The sequence below is a fragment of the Phocoena sinus genome, chromosome X (assembly GCF_008692025.1).
Source record: "Phocoena sinus isolate mPhoSin1 chromosome X, mPhoSin1.pri, whole genome shotgun sequence".
Lineage (NCBI taxonomy): Eukaryota > Metazoa > Chordata > Mammalia > Artiodactyla > Phocoenidae > Phocoena > Phocoena sinus.
This window is the reverse complement of record NC_045784.1, coordinates 26517223-26544477: the sequence shown is the minus strand read 5'-3', so window position 1 is coordinate 26544477 and position 27255 is coordinate 26517223. Positions and strand designations below refer to the sequence as shown.

Below are 27255 nucleotides of genomic sequence, written 5' to 3'. Positions count from 1 at the left end.
TGTATATGTATAGCTGATTCACTTTGTTATAAAGCAGAAACTAACACACCATTGTAAAGCAATTATACTCCAATAAAGATATAAATAAATATATATATATTTGAATTAAATTACATTCATTTTGTCTCTATCGTGTTTTATAACTTTATCACATCTCCTAAATCTGGCCATCTTCCTGATTCTGTGGGTTATCATCAACAGCCAGAAGGAGACACATTGGGTCTCTTGATCCTTTATTTCTTGGACAAAGATGGAGAAACATAAAATTATATCCTCAATATTGAAACAATTTTCAAACCAGGAAAACCATCTCTTCTTTGGTTTTAGATAGAGGAGTTAGGAGAATTGGGGAGAGCATAACTGGGTGCTATCATTTGCAAATGGTACAGTGGCTGGTGGTGACCCTTCCAGAGGGCAACGTGGGGCACATCCACCTGCTAGAGACTGCCAATTCCCATTTTGACTCAAAACTCTTAATTCATGTTGCCATCAATTGCCATAGCACTGTGGTCAGCTCAAGGAATAGTGCAAGTTGCTAAAAATTAGAAATAAATATGTTGAGGAATGAGTGAGTCATTATTCAAGCAAGCATAACAGGAAAATGCAGATATTGAATGAGTGGAGAATAAATGTTAAGGGCTTTGCCTGAAATGAACAGAGTCCAAATCCTAGCCCTGCAACATACTATCTGTATAAGCTTTAGCAGTTCCCTTAAATTCTATAGTCCTTACCTTTTTCATCATGAAAATGGAGTTAATAATTGTACTGCTGTGTAGGCTTATAAGGAGAATTAAAAGTGAGAATATATGTTAACGGTTTAGCTTAGTACCTGGTATACAGTAAGCACTCAGCAAATATTTGCTATTATCACTACTGCTATTACAAAGAATCCTTAGATCTATGCAAACTCTACATTGAGATCCACATGGAGTCAAAATTCTGATGTTTAACTCCCCATAAAATGGGCCTGTGCCGCCTATGTTTCCTATGTTATCTCTCACATCCTTTTGTCCATTGTGACTGATTAATTGCTGCCTCTGTACATTGCTGGTCTTACATCTATTTCGATGGGAATAATTCATTTTCTGCCTATTTAAATACTGCCCAACCTGCAGGGCTCAGCTCATACTCCCTCTTCCACAAAGCTTTTTCCCTGAACACAGAAGCACAGAATGTTAACAGAAAAATCTCAGTACTGTGGGATATCCAGAAATGTGGGAATTTCAGTGCTACAACTGAGACAATCCAGGGAAACTGAGACAAGTCAGTCACTGAAGAGCTAGAATAGATCCCAGAAATTATCTAGATCAACCTTCTCAATTTACTGACCTGAAAACAGAGTATCTAAATGACTAAACAAAGTAAGTTAACTGGTTAAGTGATTTTGTGACAGGGTTGGGGCTGGAATGTAGGCTTCCTGATTGCCTGTGACTTGTTCTAGTTTCCCCCAAACTACTATGATAATTACAATATGTTTTAAAGGGAAGCATAGGTACATGAGGAAACATGGAAAATTGCAAGTAAAAATGTCTTAGTTTGAATCCAGGCCCTGCAATTTACTAGTAAGTAAACAGGAGTGACTGATTAAACATCTTCAAACCTCAGTTTTCCCCATCTATAAAATGGGATAATATCGGGCTTCCCTGGTGGCTCAGTGGTTGAGAGTCCGCCTGCCAGTGCAGGGGACACGGGTGCGTGCCCCGGTCCGGGAAGATCCCACATGCCGCGGAGCGGCTAGGCCCGTGAGCCATGGCCGCTGAGCCTGCGTGTCTGGAGCCTGTGCTCTGCAATGGGAGAGGCCACAACAGTGAGAGGCCTGCATACCGCAAAAAATAAAAAAAATTTTAAAAAAAGGTATAATACCTACTTCAAAAGTTCTTGTAGAGATTAACCAAAATCTTATATATTTTTATAAATATACAAAAATTTCTCTTCATACTTCTTCATTCTTTCTTCCCTTTTAATGTCACAGATTTATGTAGAACCTGTTTCTAAAGCCTATCCAGTATGTGTGCAACCCCTTGAAGCAAGCTATTGCCTAGTTTTATGGATGAAAAAATAGGCATCGCAAGACATCAAGTAACTTCTTTCGGTTCACTCAGTGTAATCAACAGCATCAGGGTATAAATCAAAATATTCTGATTAATAGTCCAATGCCTTTTAATTTTACTATCTCTCTGTAGTTTCTTTTTCTTCTCATGTGTGTGACTTATGTCTCCACCCCTACTGGGGCCAGGGCCTTTGGCAGAACCATCCACTGAGCATCAGTGTAGTTAAATCGACCTTTGAGTTTGGCAGTGTGTTCAGGGGTCTCAACCATAAATTTCCAGAGTACTTTCTGCCCCACTTACTTTGCAGAGAAGTTATGAGGATGCATAGAAAGTATAAACATGCATGTGATTTTATAACTTATTAAATGCTACACAAATATAGGGCATCTCCCCCATGACTAGCATTCAATCACTTCTCGCTGACTGAATTATGTGGTTTATAGTTAGAACTGGAGAGATGAGAGCAGAGTCAGATTATCTTTATATCTTTGTTTTGGTTTTAAGAAATAAATAACACCTTTCAACTTTTATCCAGCCTCTTCTGAAACATTAAATTCTAACCCCAGAACAATGCCCATGTGCTCCCAAATCACAAACTAAACATTAAGAAAAAAAGGCAAACAGCATTCTTTTGTATTACTGAGCTCAAGCACCCCTCTGCCCTGTCAGACATTTCACACCTGTAGTGTGTTGCCTTAAACAGTTAGGTGGGATTTTACATGCACATGTGTTATCTTTCAACGTAAATTCTAAACTTCTTGAGGGCACAACGTTTATATATATATATTTTTCATTTTTATTGCTCATGTCACCCAGTATAATGCCTTGCAATTCCTAAGGAATAAACTTTATTATTGTTGTTGATTTTTTTCTACTTGCTAATTCCTCACGGGGAAGTTGAACTAAACTCTGCTTATGTTTCAACTCTCAAAGCCTAGAAATTTGCTGTCTCTTTGTTTCTCCTTTTGCCAAATGTCCCAGCCATGCATTTCGTCTAGCATCTCCATGCTGCCCTCTAAGGACCGTACCATCTACCTTTGGTCCTGTGGATGCGGTCCCACTTGGGAGAATGGCAATGGTAGGGACAAAGATCTATTTGTATCAGGGAAAGGCAAGAAGCCATTCGGCTGCTTCCTGAATCTTGCCACATAGGCAGACACCTATTTCCTTTATGCCTAAGGCCAACTCTTCTTGTTAGAGTTAATAAGCAGTGGGTGCTGTTTGCACTTACTTATCCCTGAGAACTTCACCTGGGCAAAAATGTGCTCATATCATCCATGAAGCTGATGATTTGCCCAATAATGTGTGCATGGAGTTTTCCACTCTGCCTGAGCAAAATTAAAGAGGATTTTTCAGCTGCAGCCTGGGTATGGATACCTGGCAACTCCCATAGCATCACTAATGAAAGAAAGCTTGTCTTTGCATGCTGTGAGTAACTACATTCCATTGTCACATTTCACATTTGGAGTTTCAAGTTCATCACCTATGAAAAAAGTGAGAGCGATAACTGTTCTTCCTACTTGAGACAGTGTTTATTTTTTATGAGGGTCAGATAAGATGTGTGACAAAGCCCTAGAGTAACACAGAACACATCCTCCACCTTTGATGACAGATATCAGATTGGATCTGGAAAGAGTTTCCTAAAATATTCCCCTCTCTAATGCTGCTTTTCAATCTTTAGTCCATGGGGGCATGAAGCAGAATCAGATAGGAAAGACACAATATTTCCAGTTTTAAAGATCTCTTGTCCACAAGATACAGCATCTGTCTAAATAATGTATTTCTGTACAATCCCAGGAGAAGTCTTGCACATTATCACCGGATCCACTTCATTACCCAGTTATTTTGTACCTTCCCAGGCTGTTAGTCAAATCACCCTGCTGCCTAGCAAGTTTCTGATTAATCTGGATTTCACTAATTACCCTGCAGTCACATGGAATGGACTAAACTGTTTAAAGTATTCCTGTGCTGCAGTTTTCATAGAATCTGTTGCAATGAAACTACAATTTCTTCCCTGATAATGAGTCTTTCCATAGGAAGAACAGCCAGGAACTGTATTTTAATTCTTCCTCATACAATCTTTCTTTCAGGTAAATATATTTCATCTAGGAGATCAGAGGTGTTTAAAAAAAAAGAAGGATACCTGAAGAAGTTAAGGAATCAGGCTCGTGTTGCTGCTCCAGTGACATGACTGGGGAGAAATAAGGTGCCAGTAGATCGGATTCAAAAGAATAATAAAATAAATGCTAAGAGTCAAGCCCTAAACCCAGTTCCAAACCTACAAACCTCTGATGATTATCTTCCAAGAAGCAACACTGTCACCTGGCTGTGTAAGATCGAGAAACGATGCTGATGCTTTCCTTTTCTAACCAAATCCTCCAGACATTCAATCTACTTCAGGATTCTCTAAGTAGGACTCTGGAAGATTCCTATAGTAACCCCGAGAATACAACGTGCTACGGCACAAATCAGAGTGGGATAACTGGAAAATATCTCAAGGTCCATCTAAAGTACCATTTAAAATTCATGAAAACAAAGCTCAAAATTGAATCCAAAAGGTACTACAGGTCTTAAAACTTGAGGAAGAAAAGATTGGAAAGGGTGCATAAAAGCAAATGCAGGGAAATCAGTAGTTAGAAGGCAAAGGAAGCAATCAAAGAGAGATGATGGTGAGGACAGTTTACTGAAAATTAAGACAACTAGGAAGATTTTTTTTTTTAACTAGGAAGATTTTTAAACTAATATTTAACAGTAGAATCAACAGATCTTGATTCTTGGTTATAGTTTGGGAGGGTAATGAAGAAGAGGAATGATGCTTAGGTTTCTGATATTAGCAACAGGGTAGATACTAGGGCCATTTACTGAAATGAGCCTTGAAAGAAACTCTGGTTTGGGGGAGAGCCCCGAAGTTGTTCTGACATATTGGGTTTCAAGTGCCTGTCGTGATTCGAGGAGACTGTTCTTTGACAGTCTGTCTAGAAGGTCTTAAAAATGATCAGTTTAAAATTAGTTAAGGTCAGTTTTCAGCTATGGTAGAAGTGAATTATTTTCCTGTAGTCAGTGAAAGGACACGGCATTATCTTCTGATCCAAGGCTAAGGTGGCTGCTGGAAGAGACTAAGAAGGATGGACAGAAGTCTAGGATGCGTCTAGTGAATGGCAAAGGAATATTTTGGCAGAAACCAATTAGGAGACTATGAGAAAAGGAAACTAGCATTTATTAAGCTTTTGCTATAGGCCAATTGCTCAGCACAGTTAATATGTTAGATCATTTTAATCCTTAGCCCTAGAAGACAGGCACTATTTCTCCATTTAACATTCTCTACTTGGTTAACTATTATTTCATCCATCCCAGAGTCTAACATCATTTCTTCAGGAAAGTCATCTTTAACCACTATACAATGATCATTCTTCTGTCATTAACTTCAATGGCACCCTGAGTCCCCCCTTTATTATATGCATCTACTTATTAATTGTTCTATATTTATTGTACCTGTCAGGTTAGTATAAGTTACAGTGTTGTAACAAACATTCCCCAAATATTAGAGGCTTTAAACAGAATTTTTTTCTCACACTGTGTATTCAAAGCAGAGCAGCAGGAAGGTCCTGCTCATGGGCGTTACTGATGGATTCATGCCGACAGTAGTTCCAATAACTTATGGTGTTGCTTTCTCAATATGTATTAATATTTCCATGATTGCTACACTGGGGGAAGTTATGGCTTGAGAGTTGAGTACTGGCAACTAATTGCCTCTTCATGTAAGTGACATATATCTATATTTCATCTAAACAAAGCAAGTCACAGGGCAAAATCCAACTTTAAAGGGAGAAGGGAAGTGAAATTGTCCTATTTGCACAAAGTAGAGAAAACGAATATTGGCAAATAATAATTTCTAGCATACTCAACTTTCCCATTGGACTATAAGAGCATGTTTTGCTCACCTTGGTATCCACTAGTATATCGACTGGCATGTAGTAGGTACTCCAAACTATTTATTAAATGAATGAAAGTGTTAAAGCTGGTATGCAGATGCCAGACTGTCTCCAAAACTGATGTTCTTTCCACTCTATCATGCTAAACCACAGATATACATTGTACTGTTTCACTTCTATCTCCGTAAATTTCCTAATGTATAGTTGGCTCCCAAAGTTGTTTTAGGGTTTTTAAACCTTTTTTCTTCCAAAAGGTATGTATATTCATTATTATGTGATGATAGAAACATCCATTTTCATTCCCTTTGAGTTTGTTCTAATTTAAAAGGTCACCTGGGATGAAATTTTCAGGATCATAACCTGAGTATAAATGATGCAAAATATTAGAAATAAGATAAAAACTACACGAGAAGAGCTATGACATACAGACAGGAAAGGCCACATAAGAAAAAATGATATTTTGTCAGGGTTTCAGAAAGAGCTCAGCGGCAAAGCTGGTCACAATTTGTTACTTAAATTAATTAATTAATTAATTAGGCTAGCAAAGTCTAGTGAGTGAGAAAATGATGTTGCCAGGACTAAGGTCTTTTACAATTATTATTTTACCAAACATTTATTTTTGGCATCAACTGTATGTCAGACATTTTGAGGCACTGGCAGTATGATCTTCCAAGTGCAGAATTCTTTCTCGAATTTGTTTAGTGAATGGCAAGTATTTCATTACGACTAGATGGTGCTGGTGGGTTCATAGTTGTGGAAAGGAGGCTAGGGCCAGGACAAGAGTGGTCTTATATGACATGCAAAGGAACATATACATTGTCCTGATTCACAGTTAGTGATGTTAAGCATAAGAGTCACAATCTAACTTGTGCTGTATAAAGATGACTCTACTGTGTGTGTGAAAGATGCGTTCAATGAGGGCAAGGATGGAATCACAGACAATAGTTGAGGTTATTCACTAACGTGGGGGAGAAATTAAGAGATACATATTAAGGCAGTAACAGTGGAATGTGGAGGATGGGGTAAATTTGAGTAATATTATCAGGCTGTGATAGGTTGAATAATTGGTCTCAGTTCTTCACTTCCCTGAAATAATTACATATATGCACCTATCCTATGGCTTCATGTTGGGCAGCGTGTACTTTGATGCCACTGACATTAAGCTTGACATGTGACTTGCTTTGGCCAATATAATGTTAGTGGATATTACGTGAGCAGAGCCTTGGCATGTACTTGCTGTATTTGGCTTAGTCCTCTTGGGCTCCAGTGATCTGCCATGAGAAAAACTAAACCCTGGAAAGTTGCTGTTACTTCATCCTGGGCCTCAGAATGAACACATGTGGGGTAGATCTAAACCAAATCTACAGACCGCAGCCTGAAGCAGAGTTGTCCACAAACCCCACAGACCTGTGATTTGGAGAATATGTTTATTGTTGGATGCCAATACATTTTGGGGTGGTTTATTACACAGCATTATTTTGGTGATAGATTACTAAGACATATAGAGATAGGCTAGATCTCAGTAAAAGACTAAAATGTCTGAGGGAGATGTAGGGGATTAATGGTGATTCCCAGCTTTCTGGAATGGGTAACTGATAGTATTGTGGTGGGATTCTCCTAGGGGAAAGCAAAGAGGAGGAGCAGGTTAGTGAAGATAAAATTATGAGTCTAGATTTGTGACAGATTTCATTTTAAGTACCTGACAGACATCTAAGTGGATGTGTCTTATAGGATTCTGCCAGAACATCACAGTTGAGGAGATAATTATGTGAGGCATTTAAGCAACCAAGATCCCTGTACTACAGGACTTGTCTCATAGGACGTGAGGTCTAGAAAGTCTGGAAATTTTGAATTGAGAGACATCAGCACCCAGACAGTGGTTGAAGCCATGGGAAAGAATGAGGTCTTCCAGGAGTGTTTATACGATGAAAGCAGAGGAGAGACAAAGACATTAATACTTAAGGATGAGACCCCAAAATGGAAGACCACAAGAAGAATAAGAAGAAAGATCAGAAAGATGAGAGTAAAACTGATGGTGAGTAGAATTCCAAAAGCAACCTGGAAGAGTATTTCAAGCATAAAAGGGTAGCCAACCATGTCAAATGCTCTAAAGTAGGATAAAGATCAAAATGTGCTTGGAGTTAAAAAGACTAAATAGCATAAAGAAGTCATTTTTAAAACATGTAGGATTGGGCTTCCCTGGTGGCGCAGTGGTTGGGAGTCCGCCTGCCGATGCAGGGGACACGGGTTCGTGCCCCGGTCTGGGAAGATCCCACATGCCGCGGAGCGGCTGGGCCCGTGAGCCATGGCCGCTGAGCCTGCGCGTCCGGAGCCTGTCCTCCGCAACGGGAGAGGCCACAACAGTGAGAGGCCCGCGTAACGCATAAAAAAAAAAAAAAAAAAAAAAAAAAACATGTAGGATTAACTTAAACCTACTCTAAATCCAAGTGAATTTTCAGTTCGAATTTGGCAAAGAAATTTTAAAGCCAACTGAAAGAATAAATATAGCAAATAGCTGCTGCATTTTGAAATGTATTTTAAGTGTTTAATATTAAAACAGTATTATATTGGTGTCACAATAGACATATCAATAAAACAGACTCTAATTTGTATAAAAATTTTAAGTTAGAGAAATGGCTGCACTCATAAAGTTACATATAAAATGCACAAATCAGGGACTTCTCTGGTGGTCCCTTGGCTAAGATTCTGCACTCCCAATGCAGGGGGCCCGGGTTCAATCCCTGGTCAGGGAACTAGATCCAACATGCCACAACTAAGAACCCATATGCTACAACTAAAGATCCTGCATGCCGCAATGAAGATCCCGCATGCCACAACCAACACCCGGCACAGCCAAATAAATAAATAAATAAAATTTTTAAATGCACAAATCAATGTACAGAGTAATCACTTATATTAGAAGAATAATACATGGTAATATATTTGCAAAGTATTATTTTAAAAAGAAAGATACCTATCTGTTTTATGGCAGGCACTTTATTGCAATTCCATAATATATATTATTGTCATAAATATATGTATTTCTGAAAGAAAATGCATCAAATTATTAATAACGATTCAACTGAACTGTTAGTACTTAATTGTTATCTTTAGGTGATGGAATTATAGGTGATAGTTCAATTTCTGTATTAAACTTTTAAAAAATTTCATATGTACTGTAGTGGACATATATCACTTTTATTAAAAATAGAAAATAGTAGCTATGTGAGGTGGTGAGTGTGTTAATTAGATTGATTGTAATCATTATTTCACAGTGTTTTGACATTTTACATATAACAAAACATCGTACACCTTAAATATATACAATTCTTATGTGTCAATTATACCTTAATAAAGCTGAAAAAAATAAACATTATATTTTAATGAATTTATCACCCAGGAGATCCCTAGTGGTGGTGGTGAAAGGAGTTTCAGTGGAGAAGTAAGAAAGATGGACAAATGTGTTGAGAAGTAAAAGTGAAGGAATTGATAGATCAGTGTAGACCACTGATTTTAACGTAACTTGGCCACCTGGTTAAAAATAAACTTAAAAAATTTCGTGGCATGGTCAAGAGTAAATGTAATAGCATTCTATTTGTCTCAAAGTTCTAGCTGGACTATTACAGTAGATCAGGTAATTAGGCAAGGTCTTTGAGCAGCCAGTGTCCCTGTATAAAAACAAATGCACTCAACTCACAGGACAACCATTCAGGTGATTCACAAGAAAACTCTTGATTTTAATTTGATATGCTTCTAAAAAAATCTGGATAACTAAAAAATCAGATTTGCTGATCACTTAGAAGTAGCACACAGGAAGGAACTCCTAGAATTGTGAGAAACAAAGTTTAACAATAAGTAAGGGGACAAAGAACTATGACTATCAGGAAAAGAAATAAGTAACTTCAAGATATTGATGCTGGTCAATATCAGAGCTGTAAGTTCAATTAACTAGGATGGAAACGGCAGAGCTCTGAATAAGAGCATTGGTAAATAGGGACAGAGAGGATGAAGAAGTGTTTAGGAAGTATATTTGGTGGGACTCTTCCATTTGTGTATGGTGGTTTATTAGTTAGGGTTCTTCAAAGAAACAGACCAATAAGAGATCATATATACATAAGTATATGGCAAGTCTGAAATTCATAGAGCAAGCCAGCAGGTTAGAAACTCACATGTTACAGTCTTGAGTCCAAGGTCTGTATAGTAGGGCAGGCATACTGGAAACTCAGGCGGGGTTTCTGTGTTGCAGTCTTTTGTTTTTGTTTTTTTTAAAAAAATATTTATATATTTATTTTGGCTGCTCCGGGTCCTCGTTGTGGCATGCGGGATCTTTAGTCGCGGCATGGGAACTCTTACTTGCAGCATGCATGCGGGATCTAGTTCCCTGACCAGGGATCGAACCGGAGCCCCCGGAATTGGGAGCACGGAGTCTTAGCCACTGGACCACCAGGGAAGTCCCTGTGTTGCAGTCTTGAGGCTGAAATCCTTCAGGAAACCTCAGTCCTTGGTCTTGGGGCCCTCAACTGATTGCACAAGGCCCAGTCACACTACGGGTGGTAATCTGCTTTACTCAAAGCCTACAGATGTATCTATTAATCGAATCTAAAAAATACCTTACAGTGGACATCTAGACTGATAACTGACTAAACAACTGTGCAGCACAGCCGAGCTAAGATGGCGTACAAAATTAGGAGGTGGGAATGATAGGGAGGAATCTAGACTTGGAAATACGATGCTGCCACTAACTGGGACAAAGAATACAGGAAGAGGACGAATGAGGTTGGGAAAAAAAATCATGTGTTTATATTTTTTCACATTGAGTTTGAGATATCCTTGAATCAGTCATCGTTGGATTTATGTTTAAAGCTTCGTGGGTAGGTCAGGGCTTGGGATAATAGATCTGGAAGTTAGCAGCAGATAGTTTGCAGTTAGAACTGGAGGAGTAGATGAAATTACCTGGGGATAGTGGTGGGGAGGAAAAAAATAGTGGACCAGATATGGTAACTTGGGGAGCACCAGTTCCCCAAGGGGTGACGGAAAAGAAGTCCATTGAGGAGGCAGAGAAAAAACAGGTTGAGAGGTAGAAGAACCAGGACAGGGCAGTGTCTTAAAAACTGTAGCAGACAGTGCTGTGCTCGCCAAACCCAATTCTATATTCCTTCTTCTCAGGCACACGGAAAGCTCCATTTTTCAGACCCCTTGAGGCTAACCGAGGATTTATGACCGGTTTCAGCCAATGAAATGGGAGAAGCAGTGATGGGTTTGGCTGAATCAGAGAAGAGCCCTTTAGAGACTCTCTGTCCACTCTCCCCTGCCTCAGTGAATAGGTAAGCCCCAGAGAAAACCCCCAAATGCCCCCTCCCTCCCCCATACCCACTGAACATGTAGTGTGGTTGAGAAATAAACCTTTGTTGTGGTAAAACACTGAGATTTCAGGATTAATTTGACACTCTAACATAACCTAGCTTATCTTGACTAATACAGAAGCCAAGGCAGTAGAATATTCTGCAAAGGAGAGAACAGTCACAACAGTCTCACACGCATCAGTGTTCCTGAAAAGAGACCCTTCCATGGATTCCCAAATGTGGAATAATTAAGCCAATAAGTCCAAACAATTTAGGGGGTCTCTCAATCATAACAGTCTGACAGGGAACCTGCATTGTCTTTTGGCTTTAGCAAACAAATGTGCTCATCAGGTCAATAAAATGTAGAGTTAACTTGAATTGGACATTGACATCACAACACATATACACATTACAGTGGACTAGTCTTGTGGTTTGGCTTGAACTCTTGAGGTGATGACATAAATTCTGATTGAATTATCTTTGCCTTAGTTCTCCATTTATGTTTTGCAAAAAGAGTGTTCTTAGTATTTCCCCTTCGTACAAGAGACCCCAATTTATAAACAACTTTCTCCTATATATTTAGTTACGAAGTTGATTGTTTAGCGTTCTGGGTGCCCTCTCCCAAGTGGAAAGAAACGATAAAGGATGATTAGCTTCCCAGGCCATATCCCACCACCTACAGTGCAGCCAGACTAGAAATGCATATTATTCCAGGACATAATTATGACTTATGTTATTGATTCTACTCAATGAGAAGCAAACTAAATGTCATTTTACATAAGGCACAACAATAGAGTCAAGCAGGAAGCTGTGCCAGATATATATGCATTATACTTGAAAAAGGAGAATACCAAATTCCAAAAGTACGTTGATGTAAACTAAAGGAGGTCCAACTGGCCTAAATGCACACATCTAATCATAGATTCCACATATCTGTATAAATAAAAATGAAATCTCTGATGAGACTAGTAATTATGACATAAAATGTTCCAGCTAGAAAACATTAAGCTAAAAAAATCACTTAAAAACTATAAAATATACATGAAAACAATGCTTTGATTAGGCAGCATTTCCAATGTATTACGGTCCTTCTTCCACATATTACTCTCAAATGAGATCATCACAATCTCTTTTCTTCTCAGATTTATAGAAATTACATTAAGAGGTATCCTTGGATACCAAACAATCCTTAAATCTCACTTAGTCCAAGATGTGGTCAAAGCTGAGTTCCTCAGTTCTTCACTGCTTAGCTATTTACTAATGATAAAACATAAAATCTCTCTCTTTTGAATTACCTCATTTATCCTATACAAATGGGGAGTGAAGTATTAAGGCTAATAAATTTTTCTGATAACCATGGCTTGTATTTAAACATTAATACTTTTTATTGACCTAATTAATATTAATGGAAATCATCCGATAGTGCTTTAGGGCCTACAGATGTGACAGATTCCCTCTCAGAAGGTTAGTATTTCTACATTGTAGTTTTTAAGTGTTAAGGTTATCTATAGGGCCCATATTCTTCCTGTATTAAATGTCAATTAATCCTTCAATGAAAACTCAGCAAAATGCTTTGATAATAAAATAATAGTTAACACATATATAACGCTTATGAATTCGTGGGCACCGTGCTGAATGCCCTACACTTAATTCTCAGAATAATCTTATAGTTAGGTATTACTATCATCACAATTTTACAGATAAGAAAAGAGGCACAAAGAGGTTACGGAATTTACCCAAGATTACACAACTAGTAAATGGTAGCGCTGGGATTGAAAGACCGGGTGTCTGGCTCCAGAATCTCATGCTCTTACGAACTACATATTGCCTTTCTAGGTGGTGTGAGATAAACATGCTCCAGAACTATGTTGAAACTCATGAACTATCAGGAACTTATCCTCTGATATAAAATTTCTCTTTATCAATCCACCAGCTGGAGAGAGAACAGTCTATAGGTAATCTTTTTGTTTTCATTCTGTAGGAGAAATAATCATGCGTCACTTCACTCTTCTTTTGTAAATTATTTGCTTATTTTTCCCATTTTAAAGGCTTCCCTAACGTCTGTAATTAGAATTTCCCATGCCTTTTGAAGTTTATTTTTCTTAACCTTAAAAGTATTTTTAGGAATAGTATGTGCTCCCTGTGGAAGACAAAGAACATAAAAAATTAAAATATGAACTGCTAGCCCTTGATGTACTTATTAGTAAACTTCCACTGCCCAATGAAGAGCCACAAAACTTAGCATCCTAACACAACAACTGTTTGTTCTCACAGATCTACAGGTTGGCTGAGGGGCTCTACTTCACGCTGTAGCTTAGGACCAGAGGGCTGGCTGGGACCTTTTCTAACGGTGATGACAGCTTTAAAAAGTGAGGTGGGTCTTATAAGTGCTGTCACAGAAAGATCTTGCATTCACTTCCATTAAGTTACAAGAGCAAGTCACAGAACAACATGTACACTGTGGCCCCTGTGTGTTAAAAATTCAACACATTTTTGTAGCACATCTATGTACAAAGAAGCCTCAAATCAGCTTTAGAATGACACACACCAGACAGTTAATTGTGGTTACTTCTGAAAAGGGGGCTGAATTTTCGAGCAATGTTGTAAGGGGGGAGTTTGTGATTTAGGTGTGTAAGAAGTTTTTATAAGAAGAGTATATATGCTATGATTAGCTCTGTCATTAAAACATTTAAATGAGCCTAAGAGTAGAAATAGTAGTTGTGTATCACTCGGATTAAGTAACTGCTAACTGATGCAACAGAGAAAACCTGATATCTGAATGACTTAACACAACAAAAGTCTGTTTCTTGTGCACATAAAATCTGATGAAGGTTGGCAGAGGCTCACCGCTCACAGATGACTCCGAGATCCCGGCTATGTACATCACGTGGCTCCACACCTCAACACGGGCTCTCTCTGTTTGCTGCTGAATGGAAGAGAAAGCACAGAGGTGCCATACTGACTCCCTCGTGCCTTGGTCTGGAGGTGACCCTTCCTAATTACAAGTGGACTGGGAATATAGTCTCCCCAGGAACCCAGGGAGAGCAAGACAGGATGTGGATGAGGTTTGCAGTCTCCCATAAACTGGTGTATAGTATGTGCTCAATAAAGAGCGACTATTGCAATTGCTTATGACAACAACCCTCTTAGTTAGTTGGAGGAGTTTCTGAGAAGGCCAAATTTACCTTGAAATTCACCAATTTTTTTCTTGTGCATACTATGTAAGACGTGTTTTCAAATATAGGATCCCATCTAATTTCCAAAAGTACCCTGTACATCTCAGCAGAGAGGGCTTTCACCAGTACCTTTCTGCATTGCCAATTGCAATAACCTGTGTAATCTCAGTAGGCTGGAAATTTTCTCCTAACTTTTGGTTGCACGGTCAAAATCATACCCACCCACCACCTGACAGAACATACCTGAACACCCGAACAGGTGCCATTAAGCATACTGAACAAACAGCATCTCCCCTGGGACAGATACAGACAAGAATTACTGGGAGGATGGTGAATTATTTTTCCTTGTTGTTCAAAGCTAGCATGTCTGCCAAAGAACCATTTTCCACCTCCAAGGACTCCAAGATGGGATTTTAGGAATTCAGCCTCAGCAGATGTTTGTTTACACAGTGATTTCCTTGGTCCCTCCTCCTTTACCACTTAGGAAGAAGGCTTTGGTTTTGGACCCCTTAATTAAGTTCACTCATCAGTGTATGGACTCAGTGGCCAGATTCAAAGAAGACATTTCATTAAAATCTTACTGCAAATATCACGTTGTTTCAAACAAGGCCTCCCTAGCCTTGGGATTATAAGCCAAGGCCCTGTAGAGTCCACACCAAATCAGAGTCTCGTCACCAGCAGGCTTGCAAACACCGAGAATGTGGTGGAGGCACCCAGTGGGGATGAGGAGGTGTGTAAACGTCACTGTCTGAAGTGAACAGATACATGGAAAGGGCAGCTGCTGTCCCAGGGGTCCACGGTGACGAACGGGATCTGCGGGGAGTCGGGATGCTCCGACTCAGGGGAGGGCAGGGCATATGGGCTGTCTGTCCCTCCGGGAGCTGAGTGCAGCCTCCAGCGGAAGATGCAGAGGAGAGCTGGCCAGCAGGTCAGCTTCCAGTCTGGACACAAGGGCACACTGGGGAAGACCCAGGGGCAGGGCGCTGTGATGCCGGAAAGTGCTGGGACTGGACACCCGTGCCGGGACCGGGGCAATCAGCTCTCAGGGAAGCCTGGGGCGAGGGGCAGGAGGATCCTAGGTAAACGAAGCCCACAGACAATCCCCAGATGGTGTCTGATTCTCGTGTTCACCTTCCTTCTTTAGGCCTGCTCTTAATATTTTGGCTACAAGTTCCTCTTTCTTATTGCCTGAGAGACGTCACGGAGCAGTGAAAGGAGAAATGGATTAAGAGACAGAAGGGCTGCCTCAGGCTGGGAGGAGTGGAACAGTACGGGCTCTGGAGGAATTCAGACCGGGCTGTACTCCCGGTTCTGTCACTTTACCAGTCCGGAGAATACTGCAAGTTCTTTGTCTGCCAAGTGGGTTTGATAAGCCTCATCTTATAGAACTGTCGGAACATATGTGATATATGTAAAGCACCTGGCACAGTGGCTGGCGATGTCTGGGTCTTTCGTGCATGGCAGTTATTACGATGCTTGTTTTCATACCAGAAGAGACTGGTCTTCTCTGTCCTAGAGATACCCTCATCTCTAGGAATTTTTCATTTTATCCAGGAGATGTCAGAGACTATGCGGGCCTCTAGGACAAAGAAAGCTGAATTAACCAAAGTGGTCCTTAGCAAGTAACCCTGAGCACATTTTCCCTATCAGAGAGTATGTTGTTTCATTTGTGGAGGCAGGGGTTTCACCAGGATGCAAATCAAACCTTATAGAATCTGTGTCAAGGACCAATAATTCCCCTGCCTCCCAAACCCGCGCCCCCCCCCCCACCGATTTTCACGTGTTTCATCACCACCAAAATCTGGGCCCATTTAGGAGTTCTGCCAGATTACACTCAAGACAAACAAATCTCATATATTAACGCATATATGTGGAATCTAGATAACTGGTACAGTTGAACCTCTTTGCAGGGTGGGAACAGAGACGCAGACATAGAGAACGGACACGTGGACACGGGGGAAGGGGGGGTGGGATGAATTGGGAGATTAGGATTGACCTATGTACACTACCATGTGACAAATAGATAGCTAGTGGGAACGTGCTGTACAGCACAGGGAGCTCAGCTTGGTGCTCTGTGACCACCTAGATGGGTGGGGGGAAGTCCAGCAGGGAGGGGATATATGTATACGTGGAGCTGATTCACTTCGTTGCACAGCAGAAACTAACACAACATTGTAAAGCAGTTACACTCCAATTAAAAAACCCCGATAACTAATTAATGGAGCGGGCTGGGGCTCCTCCAGCCCAGGGCACAGCGTGCCAGCACAGGGGCTTCTCAGCATCCCACCCCAAAGGAGACAATATGCATAAGACACCTGGTTTGTTTGGGCACTGTGTTCACCTGCACCGGGGCAAAAGCACTGGACCCCTGCTCACCATTATCACAGCCTCATCTAGCCCGCCATGCAGCCAACTTAAAATTACCTCCCAAGGAGGGATTTGCAAAATAACCAAACCTCAAAGTGCTCTGGCTAAGAGAATTTATACTTCACTGCTCTCATCTGGACTCTCTCCCCACCATCCTCACTGGGTTTTTTCATCACACCACCTTCCTTATATAACAGCTGCTCTTATACTCTCAACATCTACAGGCAGGTGCAGGGTCTTTTTTATCTTAGCATCATCACTACCAGCACAGAACCTTCCAAAGAGCAGATGCTCAATTACAGATGGGAATCAATGAGGCACTGGGTGAGGAATGTAATTTATTACTATCTAATTTTGTCGGCATTCTTGAATAAGCTAAGGACATCTAGGTGTATATCTTTGAATTTTACAAAGAGAAAGACAAAGGTGAATGAGACAAACCAAAATTTGACTAAACTTTACTTTTCATTTTAAAACCACAGCATTCTTTCACATTTCCAAGAAAATTCCTATTCCAAAGCCATATTATCTCAGTCCGGAACGCCAGAAAGATGCAAGGAGTTTTCACATCGTACTACACACTACCTAAACTCTTACGCTTAAACCTGATAAACAACAACAAATATGTGATCCATGTCATTTATAAACTTGGATTCTGAATCTAAAGAAACATTCTAGTAAAAGAAACAACATTTGAAAGATACTAGTGTAAAACAGGAACACAAAGAAGATATATATTATGATCTTTCCAGCCCCAGCTTAGCCTCTCACTACTGAAAAGGTTGGCAGCGTTGGTCAAACACAAAGTGAAGAAGCTGCCTCAGACCTCACTAAGGGTGGGAGGAACTGCTAGACATCACCTTGGAAGGCGCACTGGCCTTGACACGAGTACCAGCCCTGGCTGCAGCTCTGGCTCGGGCTTGGGCTTGGGCTCTCTCTTCGTCATCTCTCAAAGCCTTTTCATAATGGGCTGGAAAGGCACTGGGGACGGTACCAGTGACCCTGGCCACAAACTCCAGGACTTTCATCTTGGTGGTTTCAGCGCAGGCTCTCCGGCCCCACAGGAACTCATAGCGCGGGGGATCGCTGTCACGCACCTGACGATACACCAGGTAATTTTCCTGCACCAGATCTTCTGTGATAAGCTTCCTGGGCTCCCCAAAGATTATGTGACACCTTCCAACATAAACCCCCAAAACATTCAGGTATTTCCAGATCTCCTCCTCATAGGCGCGGTCGCCACGCAAGAAGATCACACCGAGGAGAAGCATCAGAAGCCCATTCTTCTGAAACCTCCCGCCACTGCTCTGACACCCATCATCGCTGACATGTAGCTTGCTGACAAGGGCATAGGAATCACCACCCGGCTTGACTTCCTTCAACTCAAGACCAAAGATCAGCTGAACGGACTCAGCAGCTCTCCTGAGGATCTCAGGGAACTTCCCCTTGTACCTTTTGTTCACAAGCTTCAGCAAGTCTGCCTTTATAATGGGCTCTTCCATTGTATACTTCTCCAGCAGGAATTCTATCAACATTCCCACCGTCTTCATTAGAGGATCTCTCTGAGAGCTCTCACCGGAGGCTGAGGCCCGGCAGGAACTTTTCCTCGCCTGTACCTGGCCCTTGGCATGCACATCAGATCCTGGGCCTGAAACCCCTGCAGCACGAGAGCTAGTGGCTTGGGCTCCCTGAGGCTCCTGGTGAGTGCCAGGAGCAGGGGAGCTCGGGGGAGTACCCCGAGAAAGAGAAGTGGGGGACGAGGGCGACTCTTCTCTCTGTGCTGCAGTGGCCTGAGCACCCCCGAGATTCTGGGTCTCCCTCCGGACCTGGCGGCGCTTCTCACGGGCACGGAGCTTACTCTTCTGCCCCCGAGGCATGACTATGGGCAGGGACAGCAAGCGGGGGAGTGGGCAGGAGAGCAGGTGATGCTGGAACCTGGAGGAGGGAAGGTGAGAGGGTGTGAGCACCTTCAGCAGGGAGGTCCCACCCTGACTTGAAGAACGCCGCTCTGCACGTTTCCTTGAGGGCACTGCTCTAGGAACCACTAGGCTCTTGTTCTTGGTCAGCCTGTCCCCTGAGAACCCAGCGTATGAAGCGAGAGTGAGCGAGCCTCAGGCTACAGCCTGCCAGCCCTGCCTGTGGCTGACGGCGGTGACCACAGATCCTGGTAGGGTAGGCCCTCATCGACTACCACATCGACTACCACAGGACTGCCACATCGACTCTTGGTAGGGCCGGGACCTCTTTCCTGTGCTGCTCTAAAGGTGACACCTCAAAGCTCCCTGGGGCCCACGAGAAGGAACTGCGTCATGGACACTGTCGGGGTGCACAGCGCTGACAGTTGTGTGGGGCCTGCTCTGTCCTGAACTCGTTGGTCCTCAACCATTCAGCGTCCCCATCTTGTCGACACCAAGGGTCTGGGACCCCTCCTGCTGCCCCTGGTGTGGCACCTTCAGACGAAGGATCTCGTCTCCCTTAGAAATGATACAAAGAAATGAGGAGCCTCCACCTGACAACCATGCTCTGGGCCTTCAAGGGCTGAGCAGAGGCCTGGGCAGGACTCTTTATTATGCCTTTGATTCGGTGGAAGGGGGGTCGTCATTCACAGTCCCCACTGGGTCTCCTGGGAGGATCTGGGGGCGCCTTTCTCTCTTGACTTGAGGACATTTCCTCCCAGTAAGGCCCACAGCTCCCTGAGACCGAACAGTGGAAGTGAGGATGGCCTTACCTGGCCACAGCGCCCCTAGTCTCCAGAGGCTGAAAGCCGCAGCAGGCAGGCTGAGGCCCTATAACGTGTGGTCCTCCCTCACGGTCCCCATTTCTCACTCAGGGGAGGGTCTACGGTTCCTCCCTCTGCTGACCCATCACACCAAGATGCTGACTTCCCTGTGAGTTCCGAGTGGGGAACTGATGGGCACTTCTGCCTCACATCTGTGCCCGGGGGCGCCTCTAGGAACGACAATGGAGAGGGACTCCGCGCCGTCCCCACTGGCACGGGGTGGACTTCCCCCCCACAGTCCTCAGCATCTTCTCCGTGAGTCCTGGCAAATCCCGGAAATCCTCCCTCCGCTGATCTGAGTTCGCTTGCATTACATTAAGATTCTCACCTTCCTGAGATCCCCGAGATGAAAGAAAGGGTGAGCCACTGCCAGTCACCCCTGTCCATGCCCTCCCTGGGTTGGTAGCAGGGGCTGGACTCCGCGGGACCCCACTGCTGCGGCATCGTTGGCCTCTTTCGCCCTCACTCAGACGGCATCTACGCTCCTCCCTGAGCCCACCTGAGTCTTCTGGCCTCAGATCAAGGCCCACATCTGCCTGGGTCCCTGGGGCCCGAAGTGAGGGGTGACACATCAGGCTACCTCTACCTGGGGTTTCCCAGGGCTGAGGGGGGAGGGAGTTTGTGGGCCCCCACTGCTTTGGGTGGGTGTGCATCTACATCATCCCTCAGTGTCCTCACCCTAACGCACAGCAGGACTTGGACATCCTCTGTGTCTTGACTTGACGTCTATCCCCTCATACGAAGGCCCCCAACTCCCCGAGACCCGCTAGAAAGAAAATTTTCTTGCCTCTCTAGCTACAACTGTGTGTGGACTTGCAATGCTGACAGGCAGGAAGAGATTCTGTGGCCCTCACTATGGTGGTATAGGTAGTCCCCTCAATTCTCAGGGTCCTCTCCTTGGTTCCTGGCACTACCTGGAAATCCTCCGGCTGCTCACCTGAGCCCATACTCCCATCAAGGAGGTTCCTTACCTCCCTGCCATGGTCTGGGAAAACGTGAGTGATATTCATCAGGTCACCATGCCTGAGTCTCCCTCCCAGGTCTGAGAGTAGGGATGAGATTCTATGTGGTTCACTTCTTTCTGGGTGGGGCTCCCTCATGTTCACTCGGTGTTACCACCTTGACTCTCGTTAGGAACCAGGCTTCTTCCCTATGTTGAATGAGGCCTCTCCCATTAGACCCAAACCCTGACGTCCCTGAGACCACCCTTGGAGGAACTGAGAGGGCAATTCAACCTGAGAGCTCTAAACCTGGCTTCAAGGGCGAAGGCAGAGGTGGCACTTTGTGGGGTCTCCTCTGTTCTGGGCGAGTCGGCTGTCTCATTCCTCACATAGAATTTGTGCCTTGACATCGATCGTGGCCTGGGACTCCTCTTCTTCTGCTGAGCCGGGCAGCCAGCCCTTAAACCAAGGCCCTCATCTCCCTCAGACCCCACAGGCAGAAGTTAGGGGGCACCTGAGCCTGCCAGCTCTGCCCCGGGCCTCCCGGGGCTAACGGCAGGGGAGGCAAGAGAAGCAGCTCTCTCCACTGTGTATGGAGCAGTCTCCATTTCCTCACTCAGGATCTTCACCTTGACTCTGCACCCTGCCTGGGACTTTGCCCTCTGCTGGCGTGAGCCCATGACCGTCAGAAAAGGTCCTCATCTTCCTGGGACCTGAGCTTACAGTCAGAGTGAGCCTCATTCTGCCAAAGCTGATCTGGGGCTCGGCTACGCCTGGTAACAGCAAGGGTGGGACTCTCCGACCCCACTGTTCTGGAGTTGGTGGCTCCCTCAGTCCTCATTCAGGACTCTGGCGTCCAGTCCGGGTAGGGTTTGGGATTCCTCCCTCCACTGACCCGAATCTACATGCCTCAGGCCGCAGCTCTCACCTCCTTGAGTAGCTAGAAGAGAAGTCGGGGGCTCCACATCCCGGCTACCTTATCTGGGGACTCCCAGGTCTGAGAGCAGGGCTGCTGATTTGTGCAGTTCCCTGTTTTCACGAGAGGTCTGCTTACTAACACTGATGGGCCTACCTCTGCTTCGTTTAGGGCCAAGTCTCCTCCCTAAGCTTAATGGGGTTGCCTTATCTATCTATCTCTCCATCCATCCATCCATCCATCCATCCATCCATCCAACTACCTGTTGTTTTACATTTCACACCCATTACGCATTTACTTCGTAACTGGTAGTTTGTATCTCTTAATTGTCCTCACCTAATTTCTCTCCTCCCCCCAACCACGTTTGCTCTCTGTATCTATAACTGTTTCTGTTCTGTTGTTTGTTCATTTGTTTTGTTTTTCAGCTTCCACGTGTAAGTGAAATCATACAGTAATCATACAGTTTTTCTCTGTCTGACTTATTTCACTTAGCGTACATAACACCCTCTTGGTCCACGCCCCCGCCCTTTCTTTTTGGCCGCACCATGTGGCATGTGGGATCTTAGTTCCCCTACCAGGGATCGAAGGTGCGCCCCCTGCAGTGGAAGCGAGGAGTCTTAACCACTGGACCGCCAGGGAAGTCCTGCCCCCTTTCCGTAAAGGCCTTTCTCTACCCGAACGTCCCCTAGCCCCCAACCCCACTTCCCACCCCAGGCAGAAATGAGGGGTTCTCTCAGCCTGAATTCCTCTAGAGCATCGCACGAGTGAAGGCGGGAGGGGGCCCCGTGCAGTCACGCCTTTCGGAAGGAGGGACCCTCGTCAGCTCTGAAGGTCCCACTTTTCACCTGCTGGGGACAAGACTACACCCTTTGCCTAAGAAGCCGCCCCCTCTAGACAAAGGCCCTCCACTCTCTGAGGCCCTCCAGACGGCAACTCCTCTGGCATATAGGTCAGATCAGGGTCCCACGCTGCTGATGGCAGGCAGGGGCGGGAGGCGGGGTGTCACCTTTGTTATGGGGGGAGGGGGGAGGGAAGGTCCCTGCAGGCTACATTCAGGTCCTCACCGTGGCTCCGGACGAGTCCTGAAAACCCACGCTCGGACGAACAGACGCCGCGGCTCTCGATCGGGCTGCTCGCTTCCGAAGCGGAAGTCGGGGGGAGCCGCATCCGGCGCTGCGTGGGGTCTCTGAGGGCTGACGGCAGGGGCGGGACTCTGAGGGAACGCCCACTGTTCAGGGATCAGCGGTCCCTGCGTCCTGCCGGTGCCGTCTATCAGAGCCCGGGACCCCTCCCTCTATGGTCCCGGGTCCTCCAGCCTCCGAACCAAGCCCTCACCTCCCCGAGGCCCTAGTGGGGGGAAGTCAGGGCGCTGCTCCGACCACCTCTGCCTGACAAGACGGGCGCCACCCTGTGAGCCTCCCTCCTTGGGGGAGAGAACCCCTCATTAGCACTGAGGGTCCTCACCTTGACTCTGGTTATGGCCAAGACGTCCCCCTCTGCAGAACTGGAGTCTGATCCTGCTAGATGAGGCCCTTCCCTCCCTGAGATCACACGGGTGGAATGAGGGGATGACTCAGCAGTAGCTCTTCGGGGTCTCCCAGGGCTAAGAACTGTACAGAATTCTATTTGGCCCCCTCTGCTTTTGGGGGGTCCCCTCATAACACTCAGCATCGTCACATGAATTCTTGTTAGGGCTCAGGTCTCTATCTCTCTCTCTGCAAAACTGAGGCCAACCCCATTAGACAGAGATCCTCACCTCACCGAGACTTTCCAGACTGAAATCAACCTGACGTCTATGGCCAGAGCTTCCTGGGGATGACAGCATCAGAGATTTTTCCGGGGCCTCCTTTTATGCTGTGCGTGCTACCCTCAGTCCACATTCAGATCCTCACCTTGACACATGATCGATCCTGTAACTCCACTCTCTGCTTTCCTGAAGCTGCTTGTCTTACATCAAGGTCCTACTCTCCTAAGAATTCCAAGTGGAAAGTCAGGGTGATCCTCATATGACCATAGTCCATTGGGGCCTCCAAGAACAGGCAGCAGGGATGCAACTCTATAGGACCTCACTGTTCTGGCTGGGTCCTTCCATGATTCCTCACTCAACATGCTCACTACATCTAACAAAGCCTGGCACTCCTCCTTCTACGGAACTGAGGTCACTCTCCTTAGTCTTTGGATAACTCCTATATTCAGGGGTGATTGTCTCCTCTGTCCTCATTCATGGGGGTTCTTATATCAGCTTCTGTCTCTTGATTAAAGGCTTCCTGGGAAACGCATATGCCTACAAACATTTGACCGGTTACCCTATTGCAAATCTTGGGAGAAAATGGGTCTCTGTCCCGAAAGTGATGTAAGATTAGGAAAATACAGCACAAATTAAGGAACTCAGGACAGACGTTACGCTGTCAGAGAAAAAGAGCTGATATATTCCTTCTCTTCACCAGCCAGACTTAGGGTAGTTCTAAAATATTTACTTTCTACATAGAAGGATAGAGCCAGATAATCTTGTAAGCCCCTGATCATTTGAGGGTATCTGATTTTGCACATGCAGATGATCATATTGCTACCGAGCATTATCTCTTTCTCTCCTTTATTCATATCTCTTGTTTATTTCGGTATTCGTACTGCTGTGGGTATGTATTCCAGTCCAGTGTTTTGGTCACAGAGTCCTTCTTCTCATCACTCAAGATACATTTTGAAGTGGTACAAGACAGTGAATTAACTGACTCATGATCAGCCTCAGGCTGGGAGGAGTGGAATGGCGCGAGCTCTGGACAAATTCAGACCAGAGGTCCAGTCCCAGCCATGTGACCTATTAGCTGTGTGAACTCAGGTCCATCACCAAGCTCTGTGAGCCTCAGGTGAAGTGGCTTTGTTAAGCCCTATTTTGCAGGGCTAGTGGCATGCAGGTAATGTATGTAAAACACCTGGCACAGCGCCTGGACCACATTGAGACTTTACACAATGTCTGTTTTTACCACGATTATGATTATTTTGGCTGCAGACGATACCACCCACCCTGAAGGAATTTTTAAATCCAGGAGATATCAGAGAATATGTGGCATTCTAGGACATGGAACACCAAATCAGTCCAAAATGCTGTTTACAAAGAATCTTTAATTTCCCCAATAAATCAAATATGAAAATTATATTTTCCTTCCAACTGAATGAAATTCAAATATTCTAGAATTTGCTTCCAAGACTAACTCTTTCTTCCTTCCAAGCTGCCCTTTCATCTAAACTAAACAACCCCTATCGTCATTAATTTTACCGTCACCGAAAATCTACACCTCTCGTAGACTTTGCGGAATTACAATCAAAAAAAAAAAAAAAAAAGAAAAACTGAATGCGAATGCCCTTTTAATAGAATGGGCTCTGACTCCTTGTCCCCCAGCAAAGAGTAACAGCCCACTGGCTTCTGAGTTTCCAGTTTCAGACTCCTGTCACCTTTATTTCAAAGACACTCCTTGGAGATGACGTGCATAAAACACCTAGGTTGTGCACTGTGTTCACCTGCACTGGGACAGGAGCACGGGGCACGTTCCATCCCTGCCCCGGGTGGAGATTTTTCTCTGGTTTACTCATGACTTCAAAGTAACTGTTAAGGGCACTTTTCCATTCCAGGCTTAAGTCTCTCAACTCTGAGACCCACCATCTGAGGGTCTGGCCCCTGTTCCGTGTTTCCACAGCCTCACTGGCTGGCTCACCATACGGCCTAACTTAAAATTATCTCCCACTGCAGGACTTTTATATTGTCCTAAAGTCTCAAAGTGCCTTGCATCAGGACATTTACACTAGACTCCTCATGAGGAACCCCTCAGCCCCCACTTCTTACCCCTTATTTTTATTGGGCCTTTAGATCTTTGTTCACCAGCTGCTTTCTATGAATGCTGCTCTTAGACTCTAGAATTCTACAGGCAGGGGGTTGGGTCTATGTTTCTTAGCACCCCCAGTACCACCCAAAAGCCTTCTGAAGAGCAGACGCTAAATTGATGTTTGAACAATTAAAGATCAGGGCTTCCCTGGTGGCACAGTGGTTAAGAATCCGCCTGCCAATGCAGGGGACACGGGTTCGAGCCCTGGTCCGGGAAGATCCCACATACCGCGGAGCAACTAAGCCCGTGCGCCACAGCTACCGAGCCTGCGCTCTAGAGCCCGCGAGCCACAACTGCTGAAGCCCACGTGCCACAACTACTGAAGCCCACGTGCCTAGAGCCCGTGCTCTGCAACAAGAGAAGCCACCGCAGTGAGAAGCCCACGCACCGCAATGAAGAGTAGACCCACTCGCCGCAACTAAAGAAAGCCCTTGCAGCAACCAAGACCCAACGCAGCTAAAAATTAATAAATTAAAAAAAAAAGAGCACGTGTGCAAGAAGGCGTAATACTGTGATTTCACTTCTCCCACATTCTTAAATAAGCGAATCCAGGTATATATACTTCAATTTTACAAAGAAAGACTAAAAGGAGTAAAACAAACAAGAAGTGAATACCTTTTCAGATTTTTTTTTCTGTATCTCATGATCACACAGACTTTACTGTGGAATAATTTCCTTTTTCACAAAAAATCCACATTCCAATGTTCCGAATGACAAGAAATGATTCAAGGATTTCCAGTTTGCGTTACATAATACCAAAATTCTTATTTTTCAACCTGATAAGCTGCACTAAATGCGTGAGTCATGTCATTAATAAACTTAAACTCTGAAGCTAAACACATCTTTAATTGAAAGGAACAACATTTAAAAATAGAAAAAAGAAAAATCTCCGATTTGTGCATATCGTCTAGGAACACAAATATATTATATGTTGTGTTCCCAGGAGCCACACCTTGGCCCTCCACTAGTCGGAAGACTGACTGCTTTCTTTAAATACAATGTGAAGTATCTGCTCAGCCTTCACTAGGGACCGGAGGAGCCTTGGGACATGCCCTGGAACACCCACTGGCCAGCGTAGCAGTATGAGCCCTGGCTGCAGCTCTGGCTCAGGCTCTCTCTTCCTCATCTCTCAAAGCCTCTTCATACCAGGATGGGAAGGCACTGGGCTTGGTATCATTGACATTAGCCCCAAACTCACACATTCTTTTATATATCTATATCCATAACCATCCTGCAAGCACCCCATACTAGTTTACAAAGATCATGCTCATTCTTTTTTATAGCTACACAGTATAGTGCTCCACTCTGCGAATATACCACGTTTTTATCAATTAATATATTCACGGACATTGCAGTATTTTCACATCGTTGTGGATGTGTCTTCGGGGTTAATTTCTGAAAAATTGGAGTTACTGGCTCAAATGTAAATGCATATTTCCTTTTGTTGTATCGCCAAATTCTGTTTATGTTCTAATCTCATTCTTTGACGAGTAGCTGTCCAGCTACACGTCAAAGAATGAGATTAGAACATTCTGTAACATTACATACAAAAATATACTCAAAACCAATTAAAGACCTAAATATACGAGTGGAAACCATAATGCGCCTAGAAGATAACATGGGTGGAAACACGCTTTGACATAAATCATAGCAATATTTTTTTGGATCTGTCTCCTAAAGCAAAGGAAATAAAAGCAGAAATAAACAAGTGGAATATAATTAAAGTTAAAAGCTTTTGCACAGCAAAGGAAACCACTGACAAAATGAAAAGACAACCTGTGGAATGGGAGAAAATATCTGAAAATGATATGCTCAATAAGAGGTTAACATCCAAAATATATAAACAGCTCATATAACTCAACAGTTTAAAAAA

At 44.0% G+C, this 27255-nt stretch overlaps 1 protein-coding gene across 1 annotated transcript; it reads right to left on the bottom strand.

Annotated features, from left to right (window-relative positions):
- Window positions 1-17698: 17698 nt before the first annotated feature.
- LOC116747897 (melanoma-associated antigen B1-like) lies at window positions 17699-18745 on the bottom strand. The gene has a single exon (XM_032620536.1). The coding sequence runs from the start codon at window positions 18743-18745 to the stop codon at window positions 17699-17701; it is 1047 nt and encodes a 348-aa protein (XP_032476427.1).
- Window positions 18746-27255: the final 8510 nt, after the last annotated feature.

What these genes read in the sequence shown, in the direction of transcription:
- LOC116747897 (XM_032620536.1), bottom strand. Translation starts at nt 18,745, where the DNA reads ATGCCTCGGGGGCAGAAGAGTAAGCTCCGTGCCCGTGAGAAGCGCCGC.